At 49.1% G+C, this 27064-nt stretch overlaps 1 protein-coding gene across 4 annotated transcripts; it reads left to right on the top strand.

Moving 5' to 3' along the window:
* Positions 1–43: 43 nt before the first annotated feature.
* On the top strand, positions 44–17745 carry FLOT2 (flotillin 2). 4 transcript variants are annotated; one of them, XM_080682230.1, is made up of 12 exons: positions 55–258; positions 6385–6466; positions 9710–9800; positions 11743–11833; positions 12803–12926; positions 13361–13479; positions 13746–13859; positions 13961–14080; positions 14169–14383; positions 14786–14969; positions 15488–15637; positions 15751–17745. In XM_080682230.1, exons 4-12 carry the CDS (start codon positions 11759–11761, stop codon positions 15787–15789), a joined length of 1140 nt encoding a protein of 379 aa, XP_080538356.1. In that variant the 5' UTR covers positions 55–258; positions 6385–6466; positions 9710–9800; positions 11743–11758; the 3' UTR covers positions 15790–17745. The 4 variants fall into 4 exon arrangements, with proteins under 4 accessions (XP_080538354.1, XP_080538355.1, XP_080538356.1 ...); XM_080682228.1 differs by lacking the exon at positions 9710–9800 and having other exon boundaries at positions 44–258; XM_080682229.1 differs by lacking the exon at positions 11743–11833 and having other exon boundaries at positions 44–258.
* Positions 17746–27064: the final 9319 nt, after the last annotated feature.

The following is a 27064-nucleotide window of genomic DNA, read 5'->3' as shown; positions in this document are numbered from 1 at the left end:
CGCCTCCCACCGAGCCGGCCCCGCCCTCCGCCGCCCCACTTCCGGCGGGGCCGCGACCGCGGAGGGGCGCTGGTGGGCAGGCGGCGGCCGCTGTGGGTGGCGCGATTGGCTGGGCGCGGCCCGCGGTGCGGTGGGAGCGGAGTGCGGGCTGCCTACTGCTGTCCGTCCAGGTCTCTGCGGCCCCTGGGGGCCTTCGTCCCGTCGGTGCCATGGGCAATTGCCACACGGTGGGGCCCAACGAGGCGCTGGTGGTTTCAGGTGAGGGGACAGCGAGAGAGGTGGGGCTGGGGCGCCCAGTGCGGACGGTGTTGGGGCTGGGGCACCCAGTGCGGACGGTGTTGGGGGTCGAGTGGCGCTGTGCCTGAAAAGGTGGATGAGGAGGGGTCTCGGGCTGGGGAGCGACGGGGAAGAGTAGGCCAGGGAAGGCCCCCGAGGGTAGAGGGCAGTGCCGCGGGGAGACGAGGTCGGGACCCCGAGAATCGGGCCTGAGTCTACTGCGCTCCGGGCGGCACCCGAGACCTTCCCGGAGAATCCCCCATACACCTTCGGTGCTCGGCGCCCACCAGGGCTCCTCCCCTACAGCGTGTTGTTTCCATGTTTATCCCCTCCTTTCTCCGCCTCCTCTCTAGACACGTCCCCCCTCCGTGGCCTTGGGGGGAGGGGAGGCGGAGATCCCGAACTGAAGCTGTGGGGTTCCGAGAGGGAGAGGAACAGCGGTTTGGCTGAATTCCAGCGCCCGGGACTTGGGGTGGGTCGCGCAGCTCTGAAGAGCAGGTGCCTACGTGGGGAGAGAGGCCCTGGGACACATCATTTCTCCGGGCACTCGGAGACCCGTTAATCCCCAGCAGGCTGGGGCTTGCTGGGGTTTCCTGGCATTGAGCTGGGTGCGGCCTCTACAGGTTGAGAAATCGGGTTCTGGTTTGTGCTGTCCCTGTTGCAAAATGCTGCAAGCTCCAGAATTTCTGTGCGCTTAGGTGGGGCTTGGAGACTCCGCAGTATTAGGGGAGGGGAGAGGTATTTTGTCTTAAGGCTGCCTTTTAAATTGTATATTTGGGTTTCTTGGAAGGTGGCTGAAGCCTTTCAAGGCACTAGCTTGTACAGCAGCCCTCGATTGCAGGTGCTAGGGAGGGTCCGTTGTTCCTGACACCTTGGAGGCCTCATGTCTTACTTTCCACTCTCAATGCCGATTTTAAGCCTGTGCACAGAGTTTTACAGCTGTCTACAGGAGGTAGAAGCGGGTAGGCTAAGCCAGGTATTATAGCTGCCCACCTTTGGGAAAGATTGATAAATCCATTGAAAACTTTTACCCCAGAACATGGCTTCTGGCACAGTCTGGATCTTAAAATCAGTCTCTTCACTGGGTAGGAAATCCCCCCTCTCCCTGAGAGGGCTCTTACTCCTGTAGGGGGAGATAAGATTATTTTTATTAATTTCAGAGAAGCAGAGAGAAGAGAAGATAGAAATGTCAATGATGAGAGAGAATCATTAATTGGCTGCCTCCTGCACGCCCCCTACTGGACACGCCCCCTATTGGAGATGGGGCCTGCAACCCTGTGCATGTGCCCTTGACTGGAATCGAACCTAGGACTCTTTGGTTCGCAGGCCGACACTCTATCCACTGAGCCAAAGCAGCTAGGGCGACTGAGGCCAAATTTGCACCTACTTCTGTAAGACCTGGACTAGCCTCCCAGCCCCCACTCCTAAAGAAGGTTTTAGAACCCGAATCTGCATTATGGGTTTTTTTTTTCTTTTAAATATGTTTTTATTGGTTTTTAGAGAGGAAGGGAGGGAGAGGGATAGAGAGAAACATCGATGAGAGAGAAACAGAAACTTCATAGATCGTCTGCCTCCTACACACCCCCTACTGGATATCGAGCCTGCAACCTGGGTATGAGCCCTGACCGGAAGTCAGATTGGTGACCCCTTAGTTCATGGATGGATGCCCAACCACTGATCCACACCAGCCGGACTTCTTTTTTTTTTTTTCATAGATTTTTTTTTTAAGAGAGAAAAGTATTAACTTGTTGTTCCAGCCATTTATGCATACACTGGTTGATTCTTGTATGTACCATGACTGGGAACTGAACCCACAGCCTTGGCTTATCGGGACAATCCTTTAACCAACTGAGCTACTTCGTTTCTCTTGTGAGTTTCTTTCTGGAAGCCTGGTCTCTGAGCTAAGGAGATAAAAGCTCCAATCTTCTTTGGAGAGGGGTGAAAGGAACCCCTGAGATAGACTGCTCTGTACCTTCCAGTTGTCAGAAACGAGGTCCTCTTGCCAGAGGCAGATGCAGTGCTAATTTGGAAGCTATTTTAGGGGTGGGGAAAGGAGGCTATGCTGAGAATTGAGGGTGCTGGAGTCAAAGAAGGGTGCGAGAGAAGAGGGAAAGATGATGCCTAGCATAATAGTACCTTGGGATTTGAAGTGATCAAACTGAGATGCAGCTCTCTCTTGCACGTGGACTCCCAGGAGAAAGGAGTGACTACTCCCAGCCCCGCCCCACCTGGTTACTTGGCTTGTATCTAAGTCCAGGAGCATCTCACAAACTCTAGTTTCAGAAGAAGGAGGCTGATATATCTCATGGTCATCTTCTTCACCTGAGAAGTCTGGAGGTTCTTCTGATTGTCTAACCTTCCTCCTCCATTCTATAATATAAAACCTTTTACTTTATTTCTGTTTTGGGATTTTTGAAAGGGGAATCCAAATACCGTACATAATTCTCTCATCTCCATAATAGGTCAGAGTTTCTTAACCTGGGATTGTGGATAGAATGTAGACGTCTGTACATTTGGATGGGGAGAAAAGTGCATTTATATTTAGTGTCTCCTATGATTATGAATGTCAGTGACAGTCCATAATGGTATTAGCAGATACTTTCTTACTAAACTGCATTTGTTGTAATACCTTAACAATCATTTATGGCCCAGCTGGCATGGCTCAGTGGTTGAGTGTCGACCTTTGAACCAGGAGGTCGAGGTTCCATTTCAGGTCAGGGCACATACCCGGATTTCTGGGCTGGATCCCCAGTGTGGGGCATGCAGGAGGCAGCTGATCAATGATTCTCTCGTCATTGATGTTTCTTTTTTTTTTTTTCATCATTGATGTTTCTATCTCTCCCTCTCCCTTTCTCTCTGATATCAATAAAAATATTTTTAAATCATTTATGTTCATCACTACTTTGAAATTAAGCCAATTATTAGATCTACCATAGACCTTATTTAATGTATTACACTATCACACATATTACTATGTATTATATGTCCCACTATACCACATATTTGGTGGTTTTAATATTTTTATAACTTAATATAATTTGTTTCTTATGAATTTTATTTTATGCATTTATGAACATTCCAGCATTGCTGGACTCCTAAGGATGTTTGTGGCTCAAAAAAAGGCTAAATCCCCCTTGTAGAGTATGGTTTTTCTAGACTAATAAGAAGGAGAAAGTGGGAGAGGGAAGGATAGGAAGGGAAGGGGTTTCCCTGAGAGGGCAGAATGTGTCTGGGGAGGGGCTAAGAGTGGGGTGGAGGTTATCTAGGGGTGTTTTGTTATTCTTCAGCTTGGTGAAGGATAGACAAAGAAAGCAAGTTGGTTTAGAAAAAGTGAGATAAAATTAGGGAGAACTTTCAGGTCTCAAGCAGTGGGAATTAGGACAGGCAAGGAAGGGACACCTAAGTGTTCTCTTTTGGGAATGGTGCTCAGGCTCAGTGTGAGCAGGAAGCAGGGAGGAAGATGCCTTCCAGAAGAGGAGGCTTCTGGGGACGGGGTAGTCTGGCAACCCCAGCTTCCTGTTGTTGCTACCCCTGGGAACCTGGCCATGTTGCTCTTGGCCAAGGCCCAGCTTGAGCTGTGTGTGGCGGCCTGCTCCCAAGGTCAAAGACTGAGTTAAAGGTAAAGGGTTGACATCCCCTAACCGTCACCCCAGACCTCCCCCTAGCCCACCCTACCACCACTACCGCCTCCCCAGCACATGGAGAAGTGCCCTGGAGCTGGCTGGAGGCAGCCAGGCCCCAGCCCCCACCAGGCCAGAAGAAGTGAAACAAGCTGTGATTTTTGACCTTCTTCCAATTTCATTGGATCCTGAGATGGTTTAGGTTTCAGATTGACTGCTTGTCCTTAGAAGCCTCCTATACCCCACTCCCCAGGGCAGAGAAGCCTGCAATAGCTTCCATTGAACAGCAGCCCTGTGAACAGGTATTTGCACCACAAAGAAACAGAGACCTAAGACCTCCTCTTCCTACCTCTACTCACATGTGGGCTGATCTTCGCTCCCTGGACCTCTGGCCCAGCTACTTGCCCACTGTGCACAGCAGCAGCCCCAGGAAACGGATTTGGCTGTTTTGTGAGCAGTCTCAGATGCCAGTTCATGAACCTGCAGGCCCTCTGCACTCCTGGAGACTTTGTTCCTTCACCTCCACTCATCCAAAACTTCTCTCCAGTTTGAGGTTCTCTCCGTTGTGTCTGTTTTGGTTGCTTCACCACTCACCCAAACCTGGACTGTAGAGCTACACCAGTATGGTATCCAGTAGCCACAAATGGCTACTTCAATTTAATCAATTAAATTAAAATTCATTTCCTCAGTTGGAGCAGCCACATTTCAAATGCTCAATAGCCACCTGTGGCTAGGGGCTGCCATTGTTCACAGTGCAGCTACAGAACCTTTCCACTTACACAGGAAGTTCTCTAGGAGTTATCCCTCAACGTCAGCCACTGCACGAGGCTTCGGCCCAATCTCCCTGACCCCAGCATCTTCCTCCTTGTGCAAAGGAGTGTTTCTAAAATGCAAATGTAATTTTATATTCATAAAACTAAAAATAGGGTGTGTGTTTTTAATTTATTGATTTTTGAGAGAGAGAGGGAGGGAGAGGAGAAAGAGAGGGAAACATCAGTTTGTTATTCCTCTTTTTCTTTTTTTTTTTTTTTTTTTTTTTTTTTGTTATTCCTCTTTTTCATGCATTCATTGGTTGATTCTTGTATGGGCCCTGACTGGGGATTGAACCCAAAACCTTGGCATATAGGGACTACGCTGTAACCAAATGAGCTACCCGGCCAGGGCTTGTTGCTCCCCAGTTTAAATCTCTTTGTGGCCCCCCATCTCTCCCTCTCTCTCTCTCACTCTTTCTCTCTCTCTCTCTCTCTCTCTCTCTCTCTTAAACACACACACACACACAGCTCCTTGGCCTGATACCTGAGACACTCTGTGATCTGCCCTCCCCCATCACCAGCTTGTCCCTTGCTATGTGTCCTCATAGACACTGTTACTCAGCTACAGGAAACTATCCCTGATCCTTGACCTTGGGAGGCAAATACCCTAAGGCTTTCCTTAAAACCCCAGTTTGTGAACATAGGCATCCACTGACTTTTTTCCCCAATCATATTTCCTTTGTTTTGTTTTTTTAATAAACAATCACATTTCCTTTGAATCATGTTTCCTGTACATTTCTTTTCACTACACGTGAACTGCCCCTCCAGCTTTTACGCAAGTTTTCTTGAACTTGAGTAATTTTGGCATTTGCTGGAGGGTTTACAACAAGAATTTCAGGAATCGATTTTTCTCATTTTCTGTACAGTGAGCATGCCGAACATGTCCACAGCATGAATCTGGGTCCAGGCCAGATTCATATTCTGTTTAGTTGGTACATAGTTTCCAGGAGCACTTTCTTTTTAGACCTTTTCCCTTTATCTTCACTCTTCCCATTGGTACCATGAATTGGCCTTTGTTTTGAGGTCTTGCCTTCTCTATCTGCTCCCACAAGAGGAACAAAGTCACTCTGAACCCCTGGGAATATAGGAGCAGCCTCACCGAGATGTGTCTGCCAGGCTTGAGCAAGGCTCCCACCTTGGCTCGAGTCTCCCTCCCTCCCAGCAATCTCCCAGTGTGTGAGGGGTAGGGGACTGCATTCCCTCCCTATCTGCACCTGCCCTGATAATAGGTGAATTGCATGGCATTACAATCATCTAAAAAAAAAAGTAGGTCCCTCCTCCTAGTCTTATCTCCTTCAAGATGGGACTTATCACCTTCATTTCTATTCCTAGCAGAGAAAATACTCTACTTCTTTGCTAAATGAATGGCTGACTGAAAGATGAAAGCTTTTGCTGCTCATCCCTGCCCATTGACCTCTCCTGTTCTCTGAAAGCACATATGTTCTGATCTACTCATTGGATATCCTCCTTTTTATGCAAACTGCCTATCTACCTAACTAGATTCCAAGACCCTTAAGGGCATGTCTCCCATTTATGTGTAACCTCAGCCAGCACCTGGCACTCAAAATGCGATTTAAGTGTCTGAGCAGGTAAAGGCCCAGGGTTGCTGTTGGAGGAATTGGGGATAGACAAACCCAAGAGCTGATTGACCAGCAATGTTTTGCTTTGTTCTCCAGGGGGCTGTTGTGGTTCGGACTATAAACAGTATGTGTTTGGCGGCTGGGCCTGGGCCTGGTGGTGTATCTCTGACACTCAGAGGTAAGGACCTGGGGGCTCAGGGAAACTGGCATCCTGGTGGGCAAGGGAGAGAGGGTTTTCAGCTTTCCCCTGTCTCCCCACAGATCAGATAGAGCATCTGCCATTTGCCACATTTCATTCTGGGGGTGGGAGTCTCCAGAGAAGCAGGCAGGATGGGTTGCACAGGGATGCTGGAGGTCTTATCCATCGGCACCTCCTCCTTAGTGGGTGTACTTTTTTCCATTGGAGGCCTCGCTCTGGCCCAGAGAATTCAGGGTTCTGCCCAGGCAGAATCCTAATGCCCTAATTTTAGCTCAAAGTTACTTGTGAAGCTTTAATTCTACACCCTATTCAGAGTGAGTCTAGGGAGGGAGAGAAAGCTGAAGAGACCCCTAACATGCACCCTCACCTTTACGGACCCTGGGAAATGCAGGCAAACGCTAAATAGCAGAGAATACATGTCCAGTCTGAAGTGGCTCTCGAATAGCAGTGGGTTAGAGACAGGAGTGGAGATCTAAGGAATTAGTGCCAGGGTGGGCAAGCCAGGTCTGGACTTCCTAAATCAGTATGGAAAGACTAGAGGAAGGGATATTTCAGCTCCCCAGAGGAACTATCATAAGGCTATACCTTCTGGCTCCTCCAGAGCCCCTGGCAGGGCCAGATTCAACCTGGACCTTTCCTGCTACCCTCACTGCCACCACCTTTCCGCTATCACCCCCTCCTGGCTATAGGCTATCAGGGGAGGGACCCAGATCCTTCCAGGCCAGGACCCAGGCCAGAAGGGCAGCAGAGCTTTGACGGCACGGGCATGTGGGGGAGGGGGTGTCATCCTGGAGATTCCAGTGGAAATCCCCCTCCACCCCAGCCCCACCAGGCAGCAGATAGAAGTCCCATGGCTTCACTGAGCTGCCAGAGCCTGAGGTTCCAGGGAGTCTGAAAATGTCAGCTAGGATCCAGGGCATGGGAAGCATGTCACAATTTTTAAACTTCACTGATTGCCCTGTAACCCCTCCCACTTTCCCATCTCTCCCCTCACTTTGCTCTGCCTGAGTGGGATTCTGGGGGACTCTTCTGGCTCAAGGCCAAAAGCATCAGGGAGCAATCAATACTGGTCACGGCTTCCTCTCAGGAGGCTCATGGGCACTTTTGAGTGGGCCAGTTGCCCTGTCAGAAACCAGGGGTTGTCCTCTCCAGAGACACTGCCACCCCATATGCCCTGCAGTCCTGGGACAACAGAGTGTCCTGTCCAAGCACCTCAGTGTACAGCGAGGTCCAGAGAACTTGCAGCTTGCCCAGAGATGGGTCCTGCATGGGCAGCCACTGCTAAGGCAACAACTCTGCAGCTCTGTCCCCCACTCCCGCTCCTTGCTCCAGGGATCAGAACCCCAAGACTGAGCCAGGCTTCTCTGATGGCAGGTTTGGAAGTGAGGGGTGGAAGATCTTGTACCTTGTCCTAGGAAACCAATCTCACACAGCCAGGCTCAGCATTCTCCCTCTTGTCCCACTTGCTGGGCAGTCTGAGTCTGCAGCCCCTCTCCTTCTTGGGCCCTATTCTGGGGGTGCCTCTTTCCCCAACCCCTAGCCTGCTTGGGGGACATCGCTACAAACCCAGGCCTTTATTTCCCTAGACCAGAAGGAGCCTCTCAGGTCAGAGGAGAGGCTGCTAACCCAGCCCGGATCCTCAGCCTCCTTTTCGAGGTACTTTCCACAGCTGTCCTACACGTCACCCACTCTCGGTGTCAGCTGTCTTCTCCAGGCTCTGTGAAGTCCCTTCTGCTGCACTTTGCTGCCACGTCCCATATTATCATGATATAGGCGGCTCTCTCCTTACCTGGGCGATTCCTCCACCTCTGGCATCTGAGCTGCAGCCTCCTGTCTTCCCTCTTTCCCTCCCTCCTTCCTTCCCTCCTTCCTTCCCATCCTGCTATCTCCCTCTCTCCTCCTTCCCCAGAAGAGAGCTTGGTGGTTTCCTGTCTGAGCCAGGTCAAGAGTTCTCTCCAGCCTTAGGGTGCTAGTGGTAGGAGCTTGAAAGAAGGCAGCCTTTGCACACTGCATGGCCAGAACCCCCAGGGTGGCATGTGAGAGTTGAGGTGAGGGTTTCCCATTACCCCAAACTACTTGCTTCTGTTCCTTCAGCCTCAGTCTCTGTCCTCCCTTCCTCTGGTTCAAGGCAACCTTCCACGCTGTCCACAGACTGGCCTCTGCCTAGACCACTTCCCTATACACATTTGCACACACACGCTGCCCTGGGGAGGCCCAAGTAGCCCAAATAGGGTGGGCCAAGTGGCTTAGAGGCGCCTTGTTTTCTTTACCGTGACTCTTCCCTGCCTGTGCCCAACATTGGAAATTCCAAAGTGAATTGCTCTGTCATCTCCCAGTTGTCCCTGTGAATATTCCGGCAGGGGCACACTTTCTCCCCCAGCCTTCCTTGACACCTGCACCCCCAAATCAGAAAATCCAAATTTTTCTTTGGACTTTTCTGGCCCTAAATTTTTTTTTTTAATCCTCACCTAAGGATATTTTTCCCATTGGTTTTCAGACAGAGTAAAAGGGAGGAGGGGGTAGGGGAAGAGAGAGGGAGAGAGAGCGATTGGTTCCCTGTTGCACACGCCCCAACTGGGGTGGGGATCAAACCCACAACTGAGGTACATGCCTTTGACCAGGAATTGAACCCGAGACCCTTTGGTCCGAGCCAAGGGCCAGTACGCTAACCACTGAGCAACCGGCCAGGGTCCTAAATTGCCTTCTTAGTGATATGTAGCACAGACCTTGAGCTTGTGTGCCCCAAGCAGAATTGGGTATTTGCTGTGGCTCATTAAACCCCAGAATGACCTCCCTCTCCCAGTTTCTGGAAACACAGGTTTGCCTGTGTTTGGAGTGTGGAGCTGAGGCTAAGTCTCCCTGATCATGCCAGAAATCTCCCGGGGAGCAGGTGGTGAGCAGCCCAGGTGCCCTGTGCACAGGCCTCCTGACCTCAGATCATAGGTCCAGGGCATCAACAGGCTCTTTTCCCAGCCCAGCAGCAACTCCTTGGAAGAGTATGGGGGCTAGAGAAGAGACCCAGAGGTGTCAGGCCAGCAAATGGGTGTCTTTGTCCCCCTACAGCCCTAGGCTGAGCTGGCAGTGGGGGGCTGAAGTATGGAGAGCTACCCTGCCCCCAGGCATCAGGCATCGGTGCTTATCTAGTAACCACTGTGTGTGTTTGCTGTGTCCCCTCCTACCCCTTCCTGCCCCTGCCTCTCCCCACCCCCGGCTGCTCCTCAGACTGTCTCTGGAGGTTATGACCATCCTGTGTCGCTGTGAGAATATTGAGACGTCGGAGGGGGTCCCGCTATTCGTAACAGGGGTTGCACAGGTAATAACCCACCTGCTTCCTCCTCTGTGTCTAACCTTCTCTCTTCCTGCCCTGTGGGGCCTGGCAGGCAGGACAAATGGACTGCCCTCCCGAGAGTGGGCCTCTCTCCTCTCTGTTCCCACCTCTGCTGGTCTGAGTACCAGGATAGAGCCCTGTAGAATCCCAGCTCCCTTGCCCTCACCCACTGGGGCTGCTAGTGGGGAAAGAACAACGGATTCTGGAATCTCTGTCAAAGTCTGCCAGTTGGTGTCCTTGGATGAAAGCCTAAATTGGGAGTGAGTTGAGGCAGGAGACACAGGCCCTTACGTGATAGAGCTGGGCTGTCTGGGTTGGGTGGGTTCAGTCCTATCTACAGCTGATGAAGTCCTGGTCCTCCAGGTACCACAGAGCCCCTTGCTAGCCTCTTCTCCAGGCTGACGCCCTAGTGTCAAGCCCTAGCCCCCCTCCTTGCAAGGCCAGAAGATAGGTCTCATGGGGAGTTCTATTCACCCAGCCCCTTTGACCCCTTCAATCTTCTTGACAGGCCTGAGCAAAAAGAGCCTTGGCCGTTCCCTACCCCTAATGCTTTGTTGAGAGGCCCTTGAGCAGATCTCTTGTCACCAGGCTTTGTTTTCCCATCTGTGAAATGGATGGGGAGAATCATGTCCTCTCTGTGCCATGTAGGGATATTGGAAAGGCAAGTGAAACAATATGAGGGCACTTTGGGGATTTTGGAAAAAGAGTGCTAGAGAAACCCAAGCTTTATTATGAATATGTGTTTACTCTGAAAAGCAAGTAACCTGGTGTCTCCCTCTTCATTGCCACGTAGCTGTAGCTGATGGAATTCATCCCTCAGCCAGGGCATTTAGTAACTGCAAGTGCTCTCTTTGTCATGAGCAGTTCCCATTACAAGAAGAGACCTAAGTGTCATCTTACCCATCCCCTTCCCTCTGCATGATATTGCCCTTCAGCCTTTGCAGGCAAAAACTGTACCACTACTCCCTTCCTCACCCACCCTGCCATCTCTAATTGGGAAGGGGACCGCCCATCTCACTTGCCCCTTTTAGCCGTGGGAGGGCAGGCTTCAGCACAGAGGCCTGAGGAGCTCAGAGCCCTTTAGGCAGGGCCCTGGCCTGCCTCACCTCCTGTCTAAAGCAGCCCACCTGCCTCCAAATCCACTACTCTGCTTGATATAACTGCAAATGCTTAGGTCCTTTTTAAACGGGTGATGTGGACCCTTGAGGCCTCAGATTGTCTGGGTAGAACAAGCCTTTCTAGCACTTTTTGGCCAGGAAGCTCTAGTGTGGCCCCATTCCCAACTTGACCACCTGGGCCCAACCCCAGAGGGTAAGCTTCACCTCATAGTCTGCTGGCAGGCGGAGAGACCAGGCAGGGCTTCCCTGGCAAGGGGCAGATGCAGGATCCCCTCATCATGGCCAGCAGTGGGTACTCCCAGCCAGCCAGACCAGCAAGCAGAGCCTTGTAGGCAGCCTCCCGGGGCATCCTGGAGTGCTGAGCACACCCGGGACAGGTGAGGCCCCGGGGAAGGTTCAGATGGCACCGTGAACAACCTACACAGCACAGCCTGGAGTACCAGTGCTTACTTGCTCTCCTGGGATATACACACACAGCTGCTCCTGGACTCTCCCCAGCCTAGACCACCACAACCACTTCTCTGCTTCCTTTTCCCACTCTTTAAGCCAGGCTGATTTCAGCAGAGGCAGTATACACAGGAATAGCACACTCACACTCCCCCTGCAGGCACCTGCATCACCCTGCCCTGCCTCCCCACCCACCCCCTTCACACATACTGCCAGCCACGACCCCTTGGGGATCCTCCCCACCCTTCTCTGCACAGGACCGCTGGCCAATCCCAGCCGGAGCAGTGAGGTATTGGACTCTTCCCCCACACCCCAGGCCCTGGGCCCCCAGACCCATGCCCCTGTTTTGCATTTCTTGGCAGGATTTCCCTAGAGATTATGACGTTGCAGCCCCGCTGCGAGGACGTAGAGACGGCCGAGGGGGTAGCTTTAACTGTGACGGGTGTCGCCCAGGTATAGTAACTCAGCAGCCCTGCGCATGACCGTTGAGCTGCCTCATCCTGTGCTGGGATTTGGGGGGGAGGAGAAGACAACAGCCAGGGGCATTCTCTCTCCAGCACCACTACCCCCGCCCCCCTTCCAAAAGAGGGTCATCGCCACTGGAACGTGCTCTCTTGGCCCCTTGGCCACCCAGCAGAACTAACGGACACCCCTTTTCTCCTCAGCGGGCCCGTGAGGGACAGAACCAGTGCTGAGGGCTCCTGTCGCACTAACCCCATCCCATTCTTTGCAGGTGTCGCAACTGCCAAGCCCCAGAATCCAGGCCCTTCCCTGTTCCCTGGGTAGGGGGCTGGAGGTGTGGGGACCAGAGGATGAGGTCATGTCAGGCAGGCTCTGGAGTCGGAGACTGTTATGTTCCCAACTTGGTGCCTGGGTGAGGGGCTTCCTGCCCTAGTCCCCCTCTCAACTTCACAGAGCAGAGAGAATCAACAGTGCTGTAGGCCTCTGGTGTGGGGGTTGTTGGCTTAGTATCTCAGGAAGGGTTTGGGTGGCACCCCCTGGACCTACCCCCTGCCCTATCTAGGCTCTCTTTCCTAGTGTGTCTGTCTCTGTCCCTATTGTTCATTGTCCTTTTGGCATTCTCTACCCCTCAGTCTTCAGGTCTCCCACCTGTGGGGAGCCTGCAAGGGAGAAATTGGCTAATGAGGGACAAGCACGTGGACTGGAAGGGTGCGGGGACAAGTCCCACATGCCCAGGAGAGAGGCCACATCAGGGCCTGGGCTGCCAATAAGGATGAAATTTCTCAATGTGAGAATTCTTGTGTGCTATCCCCACTAGAGGCCTCAGACAGACTCCACCCCCGCCCCCAGACCAGGACTGAAAAAGGAGGGGAGGGACATAGCCACCATCCTCCACACTGGGTCTGGAGCCTCCATCTGCTCCCTTCATCCTGGCTCAGGCACCTTTGTGCCCACTGGCAGGTGAAGATCATGACGGAGAAGGAACTTCTGGCTGTGGCCTGCGAGCAGTTCCTGGGCAAGAATGTGCAGGACATCAAGAATGTCGTCCTGCAGACCCTGGAGGGGCACCTGCGCTCCATCCTCGGTGAGACCCTGCCCAGCCCAGGGACCCCTCTGCTGCCCTGAGGAGCATCACAGGGCCCCAAACCAGGGCCAGGGAGGGGGCGGGGGTTCTGTCAGACCACCAAGGTTTCTAGATGAAAAGCTGAAACATTTTTCCTCAAGTATTTCGTTTCAGAACTTCAGGTGACTTGAGTGAAGGGGAGGGCATTGAGTGAAGGGTGGGGGGGTGAGGGGCTGCCAGTCTGATCAGGCACCTAGTGCTGCTTAGAACACTTTTCTTCATCCAGCCTGGACTCTGCAGAAGGAGGCTTGGCGCTAAGCAGTTAAGAAGAAACCAGGAAGACCCAGCTCAGACTGCACAACTCTGCATATACTCAGACCTCTACTTGCATGCCTCCTCCCTTTCCTAGCTGGCTAGGTCCCTGGGGAGCCAGCCCATGATCCTTCTGCCCCCAGGCACCCTGACTGTGGAGCAGATTTATCAGGACCGGGACCAGTTTGCCAAGCTGGTGCGGGAGGTGGCAGCCCCTGACGTTGGCCGCATGGGCATCGAGATCCTCAGCTTTACCATCAAGGTGCGGTTGAGGGGAAAACTGTAGTCCCCTAAATCTGGGAGTGGGGGACTTGGCAGGAGGGGAATCTTTGTGCTTATAACTATCCCTAGGGAGAGTATTGTCCCAATATGCCAAGGTTACGGGTTTGATCTCTCAGGGCACATACAAGAAGCAACCAATGAATGCATAAATAAGTCGAACAACAAATCAGTGTTTCTCTCTCAAATCAATTAAAAAAATGCTTAGAAACTGTTCAAGGGATGACTCCCTCTACCTTCCCTCCCCAGGATGTGTATGACAAAGTGGACTATCTGAGCTCCCTGGGCAAGACGCAGACTGCTGTTGTACAGAGAGATGCTGACATCGGGGTGGCTGAGGCCGAGCGGGATGCAGGCATCCGGGTATGTGGATTCTCCTTCCCGCCCCCAGGAACAGGGAACTCAGGGGTGGTGGGACCATGGTTTCTCAGAGGACCCTCAGCACATGCCCCTCCTGATCCCAGGAAGCCGAGTGCAAGAGGGAGATGCTGGACGTGAAGTTCATGGCAGACACCAAAATCGCTGACTCCAAGCGAGCCTTCGAGCTGCAGAAGTCAGCCTTCAGTGAGGAAGTCAATGTCAAGGTGAGGAGCCATAGGGCACCTGGGTTGGGGCTTAGGACTCAAGACTTGGCAACTAGCCTCTGACATGCTAACCACACTTCTGCCGCAGACAGCTGAGGCCCAGCTGGCCTATGAGCTACAAGGGGCCCGCGAGCAGCAGAAGATTCGGCAAGAAGAGATTGAGATTGAGGTTGTGCAGCGTAAGAAGCAGATTGCAGTGGAGACACAGGAGATCCTGCGCACAGACAAGGAGCTCATTGCCACAGTGCGCCGCCCCGCTGAGGCAGAGGCACACCGCATGCAGCAGATAGCCGAGGGCGAAAAGTGAGTGCTCTGGGCGGCGGGCTGGCGGCAGTCAGGCTCCTCTGCCGTGCACGCACTCCCCCGCTCTCCTGACCACAGTTTAGAAGCCAGTACTCCTCCATCCTGTTCACTCACTGTGAAGAACATGGCTTTATTGTTAGGAGAACTGAATTAGATAAAGGAGGTTTGAGGGCCTGGAATGGTGCTTGACACAGCATCCTGGTTAATATCCTCTTCTGTTTGCATCTGGAAGCCCATACCTCTCCCTGGCCTGAGCCAGAATGCCAGGGCACCCCCTTCACGGGTCCCCCACCCTGATACCACCTGCCAGAGCAGAGGGCTTGAGGGTTTGCCTACCCCTAGACAAGGCTTGAGGGACCCTTAGTACATCCCACTGATCCTGCCGCACCTGGACTCCCTCAGGGTGAAGCAAGTCCTTTTGGCTCAGGCAGAGGCTGAGAAGATCCGAAAAATTGGTGAGGCGGAAGCAGCAGTCATCGAGGCAATGGGCAAGGCAGAGGCTGAGCGGATGAAGCTCAAGGCTGAGGCCTACCAGAAATATGGGGACTCAGCCAAGATGGCCATGGTGCTGGAGGCCCTGCCCCAGGTGAGGCTCCCACCTAGGCTGGGACTAGCTGGGCAAGTGCAGGAATTTCTCTGGGCTTTGTCAGGAACACAGCGACAGACTGGCTAGAAAAATTAAGTGGGGGCCCTGACTGGTTTGGCTCAGTGGATAGAGCATCGGCCTGCGCACTGAAAGGTCCCAGGTTCGATTCCAGTCAAGGGTATGTACCTTGGTTGCGGGCACATACCCAGTAGGAGGTGTGCAAGAGGCAGCTGATCGATGTTTCTCTCTCATCGATGTTTCTAACTCTCTATCCCTCTCCCTTCCAATCTGTAAAAAATCAATAAAATATATTTTAAAAATAAATAAATAGAAAAATTAAATGGGGGAGTATTCAGCAGGAGGAGGAACCCTACAACAGGCATCCAGAGTATGGCTTTCAAATAAGGGCCACCCAGGCTGCTTGGGGGTTTAGGTGAGATGGGGAGGGGAGAGATGCTGGGCAGGGCAAGTGGGCGGAGTCAGAACCAACCAAACTTTCCTCTCACCCAACCTGCTAGATTGCTGCCAAAGTCGCAGCCCCATTGACCAAAGTCGATGAGATTGTGGTCCTCACCGGGGACAATAATAAGGTGACATCAGAAGTGAACCGACTGCTGGCCGAGCTGCCTGCCTCCGTGCATGCCCTCACAGGCGTGGACCTATCCAAGGTGTGTACTTTGCTCGCTGTGATGAGGTTGCCTGGGTAGCCTACTGGACTGACCTATGTGGAACGGTTGTGGGCCCCAGAGCCATGGCCTCATGGCGTCTCCCATCCTTACAGATACCCCTGATCCAGAAGGCCACCGGTGTACAGGTGTGAGGCTCCCGAAGAACCCACACCCTTCAGCAGCTGCCCGCTCCTCCCTCCAGCACCTGTTTCAATACTGCAGGAACAACGGGAATGTTACTGACTCTGGTGCCTTATTTGTAGGGACCAGAATTGCTGCGTGTTCAGGCCTTCTCTGGCTGTCGTCCCTTCTCCTGTCTGTCTCCTTCCTCCTCTTCTTTACCCCACACCCTCACATTCACTGCCATATTTATCTGGTGTGTCTCTTCCACCCTCATCTTCCTGTACATATGCCTCTTCCTTTGTCTGTTTATCTTTTTCTCTCCCTCTTTCCTCCCACCCATCCTTTACACACATGTAATTTAAGCTAAAGATGTTTATTATAATCACTGTCTGTCTGTAAGGGGTGGCCCTGCTGCTCTTCAGAATCCTGGTGCCTTGAAGTTCTCTGTGCATCCTCCCTGTGGCCTTGTCCAGACCTCAGCATGGGTGCAGGGGGTCTGGGTAGAATGGCCACCTGCCCCTCTCCTGGCCTGGTTTTCCAGCCCTAAACCCTTCCCTGGGAAACCCCAGCCTCACTCACTCTAGCCCCTCCAGGCTAGATAGCAGTGGTCTACAGACCCAGGCCATTGCCCTTCACTTCACACCTCCCCAACCCCAGGTCTGCTCTCATACCTTACCTTTCTACCCCATGCCAGGGGCACAGAAGCAAGGCCTCCTGTCTATAACAGCTCTCAGTTAACTACTGCCTTAGGAGGCCCCTGCTTGTGCTCAGGGAAGTCCCCCTCGTGGACATGTCCCTGCTGGAGTGAGGCTTGGTCCCAACTTTGCTAAGTCTTTCTGGGATCAGGGTCTAGCCCTGTTGGGGACTAGAAAGTTCTGTAGACCCTCTTCCTGCTAGGGCTGCTCTGTTATGGGTATGAGGCCAGACCCTTCCAGTGGGCAAGGCTGTGCCAACCCTGTACAGAATTGAGTGCTGTAGACTGGCCAGACTTCATACTCTTTGTGCCATCTTTCTTCCTGGCCAGAATGATAGGATCCCAGCCATGGGAGCAGCCCAGCCCTCTGTCTCCTTGCTCTAGTGGAGGCAGAGAGGCCCAAGGGCCAAGCACCCAGGGGTGCTGTGGATGTCCTGTGGTCCCAGTCCCCCACCCCTGGCACGGGCCCTGCCCCAGCCTATGTAGCTGTTCCTGCATGTGGATGCTGCATGTTTGGTCTGGGGCTTGGATGCTGCACTGCCCCACTGCCTATCCCTTCTGGTAAAATAAAGATCTGTTATGCCAATGCCCTATATTGTGTCTTCTGTGAGGGGAGAGACTGGGAACCAAGAACTAACAGATACCCCACCCATATACACCTTCAGCCTGAAGGCTATACTTTGTCTTTCCCACCCTAGCCACTTGAGGGCATCAGCACACTTGCTGTGTCCCCAATAGTATCCTGAGACAGGGCAGCCATTGGCCCAGCTGCTGAGGCTAGACCTGAGCTCTGGGAGGCCCGGCTCCATTTCAGGCAGAAGAAGAGGGACTCTCGGGTCCACTGTATCTCTCTGCCCATCCTGAGCCCCACTCAGTAATGGAGTCCACTTCTCAGGCTTAAGAGCATGAACTCTGGAGTTAGGCTGCTTGGGTTTAAATTTTAGCTCAGTTATTTATTACCTATGTCATCTTGAACAAGTAACTTCATCTTTCTGGGCTTCAATATTCTTATTCATTTTACAAATTTATCTAACGCTTGCTATGTTCCAGGTATTGTCCTAGATGCTGAGGAGACTGCAATGAACAGAACAAATCCATAGCTTTTAGAGCTTGCACTCAAGTGGGGGAAACGAAATAAGAAAAATTAAATACGTATACAATATGTTACATGATGGTATGTACTAAGAAAAAAATAAAACTCTGAAAGAACTAGAAAGTTTGGGAGGGTGTTGAAATTTTAGGGTGTTGAAGACCTATTTGAGAAATAAAGGTTAAAACTACATGTATTGTCAAACAATTTCTCTATACCTCTTATTTTAAATCCCAAAGGTGACATCTCTGAAAATAAAACATTTTTCAATTAAAAGGTAAAAGAATAAGCATGCAGATATGTGAGGGGCAGAGCTTCCCAACCAAAGACCTCCAAGATGGGAGTGTGTCTGTCATGATCAAAGAACAGCAAGGAGGTCAGTGTGTTTGGAAGTGATGAGTGAACGAGCAGCAGGGAGGGTGGCAGTACATGAGGTCAAGATGGAAATGTGGAACCTTACTGTAATGGCATATTTGGGTCAATTACTCTCAGATGGGAAACGACTGAAGGTTTTTGAAAGAGGTGTGATGTGCTCTGACATATTTAAAAAGATCATTCTGCCCTAGCCAGTTTGGCTCAGTGGATGGAGTGTCAGCTTGCAGACCAAAGGATCCTGGGTTCAATTCCAGTCAAGGGCACGTACCTCGGATGCAGGCTCCTCCCTGGTCCAGGCCCTGGTCAGGGCTCATGCAGGAGGCAATCAATGTGTCTCTCTCACATTGATGTTTCTGTCTTTCCCTCTCTCTTATTCATTTTACAAATTTATCAATGGAAAATTATCTCACATTGATGTTTTTCTCTGTGTTTCTCTCTCTCTCCCTTTGGGTGAGGATTAACAAAAAATAATAATAATAAAAAGATCATTCTAAACACTGTGAAGATTTGTCTTCAAGGAAAAGAGACACGGTAACTGGTTTGGCTCAGTGGATAGAGCGTCGGCCTGCCGACTGAAGGGTCCCAGGTTCAATTCCGGTCAAGGGCATGTACCTTGATTGCAGGCACATCCCCAGTAGGGGGTGTGCAAGAGGCAGTTGATCAATGTTTCTCTCTCATCAATGTTTCTAACTCTCTATCCCCTCTCCCTTCCTCTCTGTAAAAAATCAATAAAATATATTTTTTTAAAAAAAGGAAAAAAGACCAATCTTTTTTAAAAATGGTCCTAGAACAACTGAATCTGTATGAAGGAAAAATTTAATCACAACCCCCACCTCCATAAACAAAAACTAGTTTGAGATGGATCATAGACCTAAAGTCAAAACTCAAATTACAAAGCTTATAAAATAATGGGAATGTCTTTATGACCTTGGCATAGGCAAGATTTCTTGTGGGGGTGGGGGGAAGAAGACCATTAAAGACGAAATTGATAAATAAGAGCATATAATTAAGTCTGTTCATCAAAAGAACTTAAGCCCAGCAGGCGTGGCTCAGTGGCTGAGCTTTGACCTATGAACCAGGGGGTGATGGTTTGATTCTGGTCAGAGCATATGCCCGGGTTGCAGGCTCTATCCCCAGTGTGGGGCGTACAGGAGGCACCCAATCAATGATTCTCTCTCATCATTGATGTTTCTATCTCTCTCTCCCTCTCCCTTCCTCTCTGAAATCAATAAAAATATATTAAAAATAAAGTACATAAATAAATAAATACATAGAAACTTAAAAAGGCAAGTGCAGTCAGAAAAAATATTTACAAGCATATATCTGATAAAGGACTTGCATCCCATAATACCAAAACACCCCAATAAGAACATTGCTCTAAACACCCTCCTGAGAATAGATGAAAAGGGGTAAGCGAGGCAGCAGGGAGACCAGCTGCTTATCACCAGTATTGCAATAATACAGGTGAATATGATGGCCACTGACCAATGCGGATGGTGGAGAAGCACTCAGATTCTGTATATATTTTGAACTAAGCAGAATTGCTGACATACTGGATATGAGAGAAAAAATGAAATTTAAAAAAATGCCTTCAAGATGCCATATTCATGAATTTGAAGACTCAGTATTGCAAAGATAATAACTCTCCCCAATTGGTCTATAGGTTCAATACAATCCCAATCAAAATTCCAAGAGAGTTTTAATTGGCAAACTAATTATGGGCAGTTGCTCTTCAAGCCTTCCTGCTCTCTTTCCCTCTCTGAGAGTGTACTTTCGCTTTAATAAATCTTGCCACTGCCACTTGAACTCCTAAAAAAACAAAAAACAAAAAAACTAATTATGAAAGTTATAGGGAATTGCCAAAGGACCAAGAATAAGCAAGACAAACTTGAAAAAGAGCAAAGTTGGAGGATTTAACTATTAGTATCAAGACTTAAAGTTTTAGCCGAAACCGGTTTGGCTCAGTGGATAGAGCGTCGGCCTGCGGACTGAAGGGTCCCGGGTTCGATTCCGGTCAAGGGCATGTACCTTGGTTGCGGGCACATCCTCAGTGGGAGGTGTGCAGGAGGCAGCTGATCGATGTTTCTCTCTCATCGATGTTTCTAGCTCTCTATCCCTCTCCCTTCCTCTCTGTGAAATATCAATAAAATATATATTTAAAAAAAAAAAAAAAGACTTAAAGTTTTAGTCATTAAGCCCTAGCTGGTTTGGCTTAGTGGATAGAGCATCAGCCTGCGGACTGAAGGGTCCCTGGTTTGATTCCAGACTAAGGGCACATGCCTGGGTTGCAGGCTTGATCCCCAGTAGGGGCCATGCAGGAAGCAGCCAATGGGTGATTCTCATCATTGATGTTTCTCTCTCTCTCCCTCTCCTTTCCTCTCTGAAATCAATAAAAATATATTTTTTAAAAAGTTTTAGTCATTAAGACAGTGTGATTGATCTTGGCACACAGTAGACCAATGGAATAGGATGAAGAGTCCAAAAATACACTTGTTTTAAGACAAAAGTGACAATGTAGAGCTATGTGGAAAGAGTAGTCTTTTCAATAAGATACTGGATATCTGGGGGGTGGGGAGCTCTTGCCCATGAACCTCACATTGTACACAAAATCAATTCCAGATCAATTCTAGATCTAAATGTGGAAAGTAAAATAACAAAACATGTAGAAAATAACAGAATATATTTATGAACTTATGGTAAGCAAAGACTTTTTAAAACAATATGAAAATCAGTAACTACAAAAGAAAAGATTGGTAAGACATTAATCTCCAGGGAGCTTTGCTAAGCAAAAAAAGCTAATCCCAAAATGTGGCATACTATATGATTCCATTTATATAACTTTTTTATTTTTTAATTGCAGTACAATATACAGAATAATAGCCAAATGATAGGCTCAAGCCCTACACAGAATGGCCAAGGGATGTATGAAGATGTGTTTGGAAGACTGTATTTTGCAAAAGATAGTAGCAACAATATCTTCTGTTCCACCTGTTCCTCTTACAATGTGACTTTGACTTCCAATTAGAAGCAGAGCCTGTGCCGCCTTCCCTTGAAACTGAGTGGATTTTTTTTTTTTTAAATAAATATTTTATTGGTTTTTTACAGAGAGGAAGGTAGAGGGATAGAAAGTTAGAAACATCGATGAGAGAGAAACATCGATCAGCTGCCTCCTGCACACCTCCCACTGGGGATGTGCCCGCAACCAAGGTACATGCCCTTGACCGGAATCGAACCCGGGACCCTTCAGTCCGCAAGCCGACGCTCTATCCACTGAGCCAAACCGGTCAGGGCGAAACTGAGTGGATTTTGTGACTATTTACATCATTAAAATATAGTAGATGCTATGTGACTTCTGAGGCTAGACCATGACAATGTAGCTTCTAACCACTATGTAAGCAGTCTGACTGTTCTGAGGTCCCTGTGCTGTGAGGAAGCCCGAGCAGATAGACACACAGGCCCTGAGTTATATGAAGAGAGAGAGAGAGAGTGAAAGAGAGAGAGAGAGAGAGATGCCTGGCCAGCCCCCAGCTCTTCCAACCCCTATCTGACAGACCTCAAGCCAATTGGGCCCAGCCTACCTCCTGAAATCCTGCCCCCTGAAATGGTGAGAGAGTTTAAGTTTCCATGTTTGGGGATGATTTATCACATAGCAATGGATGATGGAAATAACTTGCATAACTTCATTAGTCATCAGGGAAATGCAAATTAAAACCAAGATAAGATATCACTACACACCCACCAGGGTGACTAAAATGGAGAAGAGTAACAATACCAAGTGTAGATGAGGCTGTGGAGCAATTGGAACTTTCATGCACTGCTGGTAAAAATGTGTGCTGATACAACCACTTTGGAAATCTGTTTGACAGAATGTAGTACAGCTGAACATAGCATAGGTTTTGACCCAACCATTCCACTTCCAGCAGAAATATACATACATATATGCACAAGAGTATTCATAGCAGCATTATGAATAATGACCCTGAAATTCAAACAACCCAAATGTTTACCAATAGTAGAATGAATACAGTGTAGTATAATCAGGAAATTAAATACTATACAGTAGCCCTGGCTGAGTAGCTCAGCTGATTAGAGTGTTGACCCAATACACCAGAGCTGTGGGTTTGTCCCCCGTCAGGGCAAGTAAGTGGATGAACACATAAATGGAACAAAAAAATCGGTGTTTCTCTCTCTCTCATCTCTGTAAAAATCACTCAATAAGTAAAAAAGAAGCCCTAGCCAGTTTATCTCAGTGGATAGCGCGTCAGCCTGCAGACTGAAGGGTCTCGGGTTCAACTCAGGTCAAGGGGCACATACCTCAGTTGCAGGTTCCCTTGCCCTGATCCAGGTGCATCCAGGAAGCAACCAATCGATGTGTCTCTCACTTTTTTTTTTTTTAAATATATTTTATTGATATTTTACAGAGAGGAAGGGAGAGGGATAGAGAGCTAGAAACATCGATGAGAGAGAAACATCAATCAGCTGCCTCCTGCACACCTCCCACCGGGGATGTGCCCGCAACCAAGGTACATGCCCTTGACCAGAATCGAACCCGGGACCCTTCAGTCCGCAAGCCAACGCTCTATCCACTGAGCCAAACCGGTTTCGGCTGTGTCTCTCACTTTAATCTCTCTTCCTCTCCCTCCCACTCTCTCTAAAAATCAATGGAAAAATATCCTTGGGTGAGGATTAACAAAAAAATAAAAGTAAAAAAGAAGTTAAATAAATAAGTACTACACAGTAATGAAAATAAACAAATTACTGATACATACAACAACTTGAATGAATCTCAAAATGGCCTTAGCCAGTTTGGCTGGGTGGATAGAGCGTCAGCCTATGAACTGAAGGGTCCTGGGTTCCATTGCACTCAAGGGCACATGCCCGGGTTGTGGGCTTGATCTCCAGTATGGGGTGTGCAGGAGACAGTCGATCAATGATTCTCTTTCATCATTGATGCTTCTGTCTCCCTCTCCCTTCCTCTCTGAGTTCAAAAAAATATATTTTTTAAAAATTGTTCTTCTAATATAATAATATTCAATTTGCAAAATTTTTTTAAAAAAATGAATCTCAAAATGTTGAGAGAAAGAAGCCAGACCAAAAAAAAAATAATATATTATGATCTGTCAGTTGTGGCTCAGTGGTTGAGCATCGACCTATGAACCAGGAGGTCACCGTTCGATTCCCTGTCAGGGCACATGCCTGGGTTGTGGGCTCAATCCCCAGTAGGGGTTTGCAGGAGGTGGCTGATCAATGATTCTCTCTTTGCATTGATGTTTCTATCTCTTTTCCTCTCCCTTCCTCTCTGAAATCAATAAAAAACATATTTTTAAAAAATAATACATTGTGTATCAGTCCATTATATAAAGTCAAAAAAAGCAGGTAAAGCTAATTTATGGCATTAGAAGTCAAGATAGAAGGTCATCTTTGGAGAGAAAGAGGGTCATGACCAAGAGAGGACACAGGAGGCTCCTGGGAATGTCTGGGAATGTGCTGGCAAGTTTTCTTTTTTGATCTGGGTGGTTCTTACATGGTGTGTTCACTTTGTGATAATTCACTTATGAGTTGTGTACTTTTTGAATGTATGTTGTACTTCAATAAAAAGTTAACTCAAAAATAAATTGCCACATGAAATATTACTTGGGCCCTAACCAGTTTGGCTCAGTGGATAGAGCGTCAACCTGCGGACTGAAAGGTCCCAGGTTCAATTCCGGTCAAGGGCATGTACCTTGGTTGCGGGCACATCCCCAGTAGGAGGTGTGCAGGAGGCAGCTGATCGATGTTTCTCTCTCATCGATGTTTCTAACTCTCTATCCCTCTCCCTTCCTCTCTGTAAAAAGTCAATAAAATATATTTTTTTTAAAAAAAGAACTATTACTTGGTCATAAAAAAAATGAATCTTACTATTTGAGACAGCCTGGATGGACTTAGAGAGTATTATGCTAAATGAAATAAGTCAGACAGAGAAAGACAAATACCATATGATTTCACTTATATGTGGAATCTAAAGAACAAAATAAATGAACAAACAAAATTGAAACAGGCCCGGCCAGTGTTGCTCAGTGGTTGAGCATTGACCTATGAACCAGGAGGTCACAGTTCAATTCCCAGTCAGGGCACATGCCCGGGTTGTGGGTTCAATCCATAGTGTAGGGCATGCAGGAGGCAGCTGATCAATGATTCTCTCTCATCATTGATGCTTCTATCTCTCCCTCTCCCTTTCTCTCTGAAATCAATAAAAAATATATTTTTTTAAAATTGAAACAGATTTATAGATACAGAGAACAGATTGATAGTTGCCAGAGGTGAGAGGGGATAGGGTACTGGGTAAAAAAAGATTAAACTATTAAGAAGTACAGCCCAACCCTGACCAGTTTGGCTCAGTGGATAGAGCGTCGGCCTGCGGACTCAAGGGTCCCAGGTTCAATTTTGGTCAAGGGCATGTACCTTGGTTGCGGGCACATCCCCAGTAGGGGGTGTGCAGGAGGCAGCTGATTGATGTTTCTCTCTCATCAATGTTTCTAACTCTCTCTCCCTCTCCCTTCCTCTCTAAAAAAATCAATAAAACATATTTAAAAAAAAAAAAAAAAAGAAGAAGTACAGCCCAGCTGGTGTGGCTCAGTGGTTGAACGTTGCCCTATGAACCAAGAGGTCCCCAGTTCAATTCCTGGTCAGGGCACATGCCTGGGTTTGGGGCTTGATCCCCGGAGGGGGGGAGGCATGTGGGAGGCAGCCGATCTCAGTGATTCTCTCTCATCATTGATGTTTCTATCTCTCTCTCCCTTTTCCTTCCTCTCTGAAATCAATTAAATAGAGGGCAATAGCTCTCAGGGTTGACTCATGGATTAAATGAGTACAACATATATATCATTTTAGTAATCAGTTGGAAGATAAAATTAAAATTTTAAAAAATGCCTGCAAGAGGGCTTTATACTAGTAAGCTGGCTGGCTACCAAGCAAATAATATCAGCTAATACATGCTAACTGCTCACAGAGTGCCATGCTTGAAGCTAATATGAACTCTGTCATTTAGTTATTATAATAACTATACACAGCCCAGGCTCAATTCTTGAACCTCAATCACTGAGCCACACCAGCAGGGCCTCTATTTTATAAAACGAGGAAACTGAGAAGCATGGAAGTGAAGGAACTTGCCCAAGGTCACACAGTGTCTGAGCCAATACCAGTACTGGAAGCCAGACTCCAAGACTCTGAGGTTCCTGTTCTTTTATATATATATATATATATATATATATATATATATATATATATATATATATATTTTATTGATATTTCACAGAGAGGAAGGGAGAGGGATAGAGAGCCAGAAACATCGATGAGAGAGAAACATCGATCAGCTGCCTCCTGCACACCTCCCACTGGGGATGTGCCCGCAACCAAGTTACATGCCCTTGACCGGAATCGAACCCGGGACCCTTCAGTCCGCAGGCCGACGCTCTATCCACTGAGCCAAACCGGTTTCGGCCCTGTTCTTTTTATTATCATTATTATTTTATTGATTGATGAGAGAGAGAGAGAGAGAGAGAGAGAGAGAGAGAGACATTGTTCCACTTATCTATGCACTCATTGCTTGTTTCTTGTGACCTGACCAGAGATTGAACCCACAACCTTGGCATATCAGGACAAAGCTCTAACCAACTGAGCTACCAGGGCCCTGAGACTCCTACTCTTTTTACTACTTTCTGTTGACCGTCAGGAAAGGGAGGCCTGGGTAGCTGCATGGGGTCCAACTAGGAGGTGGTCCTAGTTAGCCTTAATGTCAGGGACAATGGCTAACCAGAGGAAATGATCAGAGGGGCCTGGGAAAGGCAGCCTGCAAGAAAACAGGCAGGAGCCTTGCTGAAAGAGGCTTGAAGGATGCTGGAGAGAAGGGGGCAGTAATTTGGGAGTGGAGGGAAGGGGTGACGCACCCGCATTAAAGCCAATGGACTCTGAGAATGAAGCGAACCAGGCCTCCATCCCCAGCGTCTGGAACCAGTCTCAGGAAGGGGGACGGTGGAGTACAGAGCCTCTTGTCTAAGCCCTTAGAGGCCTGCCCGGGGACCTAGGATGAGGCACAAGAGTGTTCAGACTGGGCTCCTGGAGGGCACAGGTAATGCTGCTCCCCCACTTCCTTGTGCTCATGGCTCCAACCTTGAGAACTGGGTATGAGGGATACAGGGTCTACCTCCCTTCTCTGTTCTTTCTAATCTCTGGGCCTCAGGCCCAGCACAGAGCTGGTTAAAGGCCCTGGAGCCTTTGCCTGAAAGAGTGTGGGGGCAGGGAACTGTCACAAGGAACCTTGTCTGGCCTGATAATCCAGGCGGCCTATCTCTTCCACAGCAGCTGTGGAGCAGACAGGTTGTCCTGGCAGGGAGGGTGGGTGGTAAGGGCCTGGCTGATGGCGGGAAGGATTTGAGGAGAGAGAGACACCCAGGCTCCCTGGGGATACTTTCCCATCTAATAGCTACCTTTAGGACTGTGCATGGAGACTGGACAGGCCAGGCTGGAGTCTGGCTGGACATGGGGATTCCCACACTGACCCAGAGAACAGGAACTGGGAGCTAATGAACAGACTTAGGGAGATGTTAACTGAAAAAGCTCTGTTTCTGACTCAATATGTGCCCAGGCAGATATGCACTATCATGTACATCTGCACAGGTATGTGCGTGAGCACACATGCCCATGGGTACATGCCCCACTGGGAAGGACAAGTAGGAAAAGCCCTCTGCAAAGCCAGGACAGAAGGAGCTAGGCATTTGTTGAGTTCCTGTAAAATATGAGCCAGGCTCTAGGTTAGAATGTTTCACCTGTACTATCTTATTTTATGTACACAAATGTACACAACAGTCGTTGAAAATAAGGCATTTTAAGCCCATTTTACTGATAAGGAAGACAGAACTCCAAGAGCAGGGCAGGGTGCAGGGCCCGGGCCCACTCTGCAGGTAGTAGTGGAGCCCTGGCTCTGACAGATCCGAAGCTGTGCTTTCCCCTTCTGGCTCTGAGTCTGTCCTGGGCAGATGGTCTAGAAGAAAAGCAAGAACTCTTTTTTTTTAAATATATTTTATTGGTTTTTTACAGAGAGGAAGGGAGAGGGATAGAGAGTTAGAAACATCGATGAGAGAGAAACATCAATCAGCTGACTCCTGCA

Source organism: Plecotus auritus (assembly GCF_963455305.1).
Source record: "Plecotus auritus genome assembly, chromosome: 7".
NCBI classification, from domain to species: domain Eukaryota; kingdom Metazoa; phylum Chordata; class Mammalia; order Chiroptera; family Vespertilionidae; genus Plecotus; species Plecotus auritus.
This window is presented reverse-complemented; position numbering and strand designations above follow the sequence as displayed.

What these genes read in the sequence shown, in the direction of transcription:
- FLOT2 (XM_080682228.1), top strand. Translation starts at nt 210, where the DNA reads ATGGGCAATTGCCACACGGTGGGGCCCAACGAGGCGCTGGTGGTTTCA. An exon ending in AGCGGGATGCAGGCATCCGG is followed by an intron (nt 13,860 to 13,960) that starts GTATGTGGATTC and finishes TCCTGATCCCAG; the next exon opens with GAAGCCGAGTGCAAGAGGGA. An exon ending in CAGATAGCCGAGGGCGAAAA is followed by an intron (nt 14,384 to 14,785) that starts GTGAGTGCTCTG and finishes GGACTCCCTCAG; the next exon opens with GGTGAAGCAAGTCCTTTTGG.